Consider the following 5499-nt stretch of genomic DNA (forward strand, 5'->3'; position numbering starts at 1 on the left):
AGTCTGGGGAGAGGGCGATTTAAATAGAGAGACGCAGACGAGACACAGGAGGGCACGATGAACAATCAAGCCACAGAGAGGGAGGGGAACACGAGACAAAATGCAACTAATAATTGGATAATCAAAAACAATAAAACAATTAACTGAACAGAAAACCGAGGTGCCGCCATCTGGCGGCCAAACAGGGAAACACAGGGGGAAGACACAGAACCCTGACAGTACCCCCCCCCCCCCCCCAAGGGACGGCTCCTGACGTCCCAGGAGGCCGACCCTGGGAGGGGGTAACTGGAGGGCGGGGACAGGGAAACAGAACACAGGAAAACTTGGGACAAAACTCAGGAACTAGGGAAACAGGAGACACAGGGCTGGGCAGGACTCGGACGACACGGGGGAAACTCAGGGCCCGCACATCGGGCGACACGGGGGAAACTCAGGGCCCGCACATCGGGCGTCACGGGGGAAACTCAGGGCCCGCACATCGGGCGTCACGGGGGAAACTCAGGGCCCGCACATCGGGCGTCACGGGGAAACTCAGGGCCCGCACATCGGGCGTCACGGGGAAACTCAGGGCCCGCACATCGGGCGACACGGGGAAATTCAGGGCCCGCACTCGGGCGACACGGGGAAATTCAGGGCCCGCACTCGGGCGACAGGGGGACTCAGGAAACCAGGGGGACTCAGGAAACCAGGGGGACTCAGACAGGGGCCAGGTAGACAAAGGACAGCAACGAGACGGGGCACGACAACACTGGACTGGGATGGACAAGACTGAGGGGGAAAGACTGACAGACACTGGCACAATAGGGAGACCTACAAAGACAGACACAGGGACAAGCAGGCGGGGAGGCACACGGCGACACCGACGGACACACAAAGGGACAGGCAGACAGGGAAGGCGAGGGGGGAGCCCAACAACTGACATAGGGACTGACACACAGGCAAACAAGACAAAACACACGCGGACTGGCACACTGACAGACAGGCAGACAGGCGGGCAAACACGTTGGCCGATGGGCTGACGGCTTGGGGGGCAGACAAACAGGCCAACAAACTGGCTGACACACATACGGGTAGACCAACAGACAAGCAGGCAGGCAGACAATTAGACAGGGGGGCCGGGGAACACACGGACACACGGTTGGGAGGACGAACACCAAAGGGAGAATGGACACCAGGGGGAGCGACGAGACCGGGGGAGGGACAACCACTGGGGGGAGCGACGAGACCGGGGGAGGGACGACCACTGGGGGGAGCGACGAGACCAGGGGAGGGACGACCACTGGGGGGAGCGACGAGACCAGGGGAGGGACGACCACTGGGGGGAGCGACGAGACCAGGGGAGGGACGACCACTGGGGGGAGCGACGAGACCGGGGGAGAGACGAACACTGGAGGACGAGGGAACACTGGAGCACGAGGGAGCTGAAGCTACAGGGGGCGCCAGAGAACCGGGCAGGGCAGGAGAACCGGGCAGGGCAGGAGAACCGGGCAGGGCAGGAGACAGGGACACAGACCCCAGCTGCAGGGAACCCGGCTGGGCCGGAGACAGGGACACAGACCCCAGCCGTAGGGAACCCAGCTGGGCAGGAGAACTCTCCTGGGCGCGGGACGAAGCGTGAGGCTTCTCCAGGGCGCGGGACGAAGCGTGAGGCTTCTCCAGGGCGCGGGGCGAAGCAGGAAACTGCTCCCGGGGAGCGGCGGGCAGAGCAGGCGACGAAGGCCCCTGCGAGCCGACAGGCAGAGCAGGCGGCGAAGGCCCCTGCGAGCCGACAGGCAGAGCAGGCGGCGAAGGCCCCTGCGGAACAGGCGGCGAAGGCCCCTGCGGAACAGGCGGCGAAGGCCCCTGCGGAACAGGCGGCGAAGGCCCCTGCGGAACAGGCGGCGAAGGCCCCTGCGGAACAGGCGGCGAAGGCCCCTGCGGAACAGGCAGAGCAGGCGGCGAAGGCCCCTGCGGAACAGGCAGAGCAGGCGGCGAAGGCCCCTGCGGAACAGGCAGAGCAGGCGGCGAAGGCCCCTGCGGAACAGGCAGAGCAGGCGGCGAAGGCCCCTGCGGAACAGGCAGAGCAGGCGGCTCCTGCAGAGGGACGGCGGGCCGAACAGGCAGCTCCTGCAGAGGGACGGCGGGCCGAGCAGGCAGCTCCTGCAGAGGGACGGCGGGCCGAGCAGGCAGCTCCTGCAGAGGGACGGCGGGCCGAGCAGGCAGCTCCTGCAGAGGGACGGCGGGCCGAGCAGGGCTGGGCTGTCTGGGCTGGGCAGGGGACAGGAACGTGGACCGCAGCTGTAGGGAACCCGGCTGGGCCGGAGACAGGAACGTGGACCCCAGCCGTAGGGAACCCAGCTGGGCAGGAGAACTCTCCTGGGCGCGGGGAGAAGCGTGAGGCTTCTCCAGGACGCGGGGCTGAGCAGACAACTCCTGCGGAGGGACAACTGGCAGGGCGGGCGGCTCCGGCGGGACGGCGGGCTCCGGTTCGCTAGGCGACGAGTTCCTCTCTACCAGAGGAGGCATTTCTGCAACCCCCCGGAGGTACTCGTCCCAGTGCAGGGCCGTAGCGAACAGAAGTTCGAAGTCCCCGCACTTGTCCACGCCAGAGTACATGAGCCCGCCGTGGAGGGGGTCCCTCATGTTGTCCTTGAATAACTGGCACACGATAGACTGGGGCAGGTTGGCCTTAGTGGCCACGGCGCGGAACTCACCCACGTAGTCCAGGAAGGGGCGCGACCCCTGGCACGTATCGTGTGTCCGCCCACTGGCTACTGGACAGGGGAGCCTGCCCAACGGCAGGACCAGGGCCGGAGGCCTCCCCAGCCACCACCGGCTTGCTCAACACCGGTGGCATGCTCAGCAAACAAAAACCCCGAGGAGAGAAAAAAATGGGGGAATAAAAAAAAAAAAAAAAAAACTCTGCTGGGTCCGGTACTGGCTGGAACCTTCTGTCAGGCGGGGGGACGGGAATGGACCCAAAAGCAGAGTAAAAACACAAAAGTCCAAAAATGGGGAAAACAAGAGACTTTAATAAACTAAAACGGGAAACAAGGCCTCGCAGGGCAAAATTCACAAATAACAAAATCCTCAAAAAAAACACAAGAAAACAAAAATACAAAAATACAAAAACGAAGGGAAACAGGGCAGGTAGGGCACAGGCAGGCAAACAACAGGTAACCAGGAAAACAGGCAGGTACAGGAACAAACAAGCTGGCAGGTAGCAAAGCAAAGCAAAGCAAAGCAAAGCAAAGCAAAGCAAAGCAAAGCAAAGCAAAGCAAAGCAAAGCAAAGCAAAGCAAAGCAAAGCAAAGCAAAGCAAAGCAAAGCAAAGCAAAGCAAAGCAAAGCAAAGCAAAGCAAAGCAAAGCAAAGCAAAGCAAAGCAAAGCAAAGCAAAGCAAAGCAAAGCAAAGCAAAGCAAAGCAAAGCAAAGCAAAGCAAAGCAAAGCAAAGCAAAGCAAAGCAAAGCAAAGCAAAGCAAAGCAAAGCAAAGCAAAGCAAAGCAAAGCAAAGCAAAGCAAAGCAAAGCAAAGCAAAGCAAAGCAAAGCAAAGCAAAGCAAAGCAAAGCAAAGCAAAGCAAAGCAAAGCAAAGCAAAGCAAAGCAAAGCAAAAGCAAAAGCAAAAGCAAAAGCAAAGCAAAGCAAAGCAAAGCAAAGCAAAGCAAAGCAAAGCAAAGCAAAGCAAAGCAAAGCAAAGCAAAGCAAAGCAAAGCAAAGCAAAGCAAAGCAAAGCAAAGCAAAGCAAAGCAAAGCAAAGCAAAGCAAAGCAAAGCAAAGCAAAGCAAAGCAAAGCAAAGCAAAGCAAAGCAAAGCAAAGCAAAGCAAAGCAAAGCAAAGCAAAGCAAAGCAAAGCAAAGCAAAGGTTCCAGCACCTGAGTCTGGGGAGAGGGCGATTTAAATAGAGAGACGCAGACGAGACACAGGAGGGCACGATGAACAATCAAGCCACAGAGAGGGAGGGGAACACGAGACAAAATGCAACTAATAATTGGATAATCAAAAACAATAAAACAATTAACTGAACAGAAAACCGAGGTGCCGCCATCTGGCGGCCCAACAGGGAAACACAGGGGGAAGACACAGAACCCTGACAGTATATTCATCTTAACTATGTTCACTCGACCCCACAGAGATATGGGAAGATGAGACCATCGATCTATATTTGACTTTATTCATTATTTCTGTGAGATTTATATCTTGTGTTTGATAACTATTTGTTGTAATCCTCAATCCTAAATATATTATTTCTGTTTGTTTCCATTTCATTTTTGTATTTTTCACGCATGCGATACTGCAGTGTTTATTTAGGGGCAGTAGTTCACATTTTCCCCAATTTACTTTGTATCCTGAGAATTAACCATATTGAGTAATAATCTGATTGATGTAACGGAATGAGGAGTCTCCACTACTATGTAGAGAATGATGTCATCACAATACAGTGATATTTTATAAATTTGACTTCCAATTTTTATGCCTTTGATATTCCTCTCAGATCTTATTTTCTCAGCTAGTGGTTCAATGATTAAATTAAATAGAAGCCCAGAAGCTGGACATCCTTGTTTTGTACCTCAATGTAAAATTAAAGGTTTTGAAATTAGGTCATTGGTTCTTATTGATGCCTTAGGCTTTGTGTACATCATCCTGATCCACTGTATAAACTTATTACCAAAACCGTATTTCTGCAGGGTACAGAACATAAAGGGCCATTCTGTTCGATCGAAGGCTTTTTCAGCATCTAATGTACATAGTGCTGCCGGATGAGGGCGCTTTTTTGCATATTGAATGATATTGAATAATTTCCTTGTGTTATCAGATGAATGTTGATTTTTCATGAAACCAGTTTGGTCAGTGTGTATCAGCTTTCCCATTACAAGATGTAATATTGCTGCAAGAACTTTGGCCAGGATTTTTTTATTTAAATAAATGATATTGGACGATAGTTGTTACAGATTAGAGGGTCTTTATCTTTTTTATGAATTAAAGTAATATGGGAGTAATTAAACATAGGTGGAAAACTCTCATTGTCAAATGATGCTTGATATGCCTGCAAAAGCAGGGGGGATAGATCCTCACTAAACTCTTGATAAAACTCTGCATTATAACCATCAGGCCCTGGAGATTTATTTTTATAAAATGAGTTGATGGCTTTATTTATTTCAAACATAGTTATGGGCTGTTCCAATGCATTCTTTTCTTCTTCTGATAAGCAAGGAAGATTAATATTATTTAAGAATTCCTGCATTGATTCATGCTTGTCATTACTTTCAGACCTGTAAAGATTTTCATAGAAGTCTGCAAAAGTTTTATTTATTAGATCTGGATCGGTGGTAACTGAGTTATTTGGTAATCTAATACTAGATTTGATATTTTTAGTCATCTGTTTTTTAAGTCTTGAAGATAGCAACTTTCCTGCCTTCTCCCCACACAAAATTCAATTTTGCTCTCTTCAGTTTATATTCAATTTTATTTCTTATAATGTCATCTGTGGTGTGGGGATGGCTGGTTTAAGCAGCCACACC

General features: G+C 52.3%; 1 protein-coding gene across 1 annotated transcript; it reads right to left on the reverse strand.

The window, feature by feature from the left end:
- Nucleotides 1–335: 335 nt before the first annotated feature.
- LOC118206542 (proline-rich receptor-like protein kinase PERK2) lies at nt 336–2880 on the reverse strand. Its single transcript, XM_035379345.1, has 4 exons — nt 2206–2880; nt 2056–2139; nt 1559–1758; nt 336–342 (listed from the first exon to the last, which is right to left on the reverse strand). The coding sequence occupies exons 1-4, from the start codon at nt 2620–2622 to the stop codon at nt 336–338; spliced, it is 708 nt and encodes a 235-aa protein (XP_035235236.1). The 5' UTR covers nt 2623–2880.
- Between the last annotated feature and the right edge of the window lie 2619 nt (nt 2881–5499).

Source organism: Anguilla anguilla, chromosome 10 (genome assembly GCF_013347855.1).
Source record: "Anguilla anguilla isolate fAngAng1 chromosome 10, fAngAng1.pri, whole genome shotgun sequence".
NCBI lineage: Eukaryota > Metazoa > Chordata > Actinopteri > Anguilliformes > Anguillidae > Anguilla > Anguilla anguilla.

What these genes read in the sequence shown, in the direction of transcription:
- LOC118206542 (XM_035379345.1), bottom strand. Translation starts at nt 2,622, where the DNA reads ATGAGGGACCCCCTCCACGGCGGGCTCATGTACTCTGGCGTGGACAAG. An exon ending in GGCCCGCCGTCCCTCTGCAG is followed by an intron (nt 2,140 to 2,205) that starts GAGCTGCCTGCT and finishes GTCCCTCTGCAG; the next exon opens with GAGCTGCCTGCTCGGCCCGC. An exon ending in AGGAGCCGCCTGCTCTGCCT is followed by an intron (nt 1,759 to 2,055) that starts GTTCCGCAGGGG and finishes GTCGGCTCGCAG; the next exon opens with GGGCCTTCGCCGCCTGCTCT.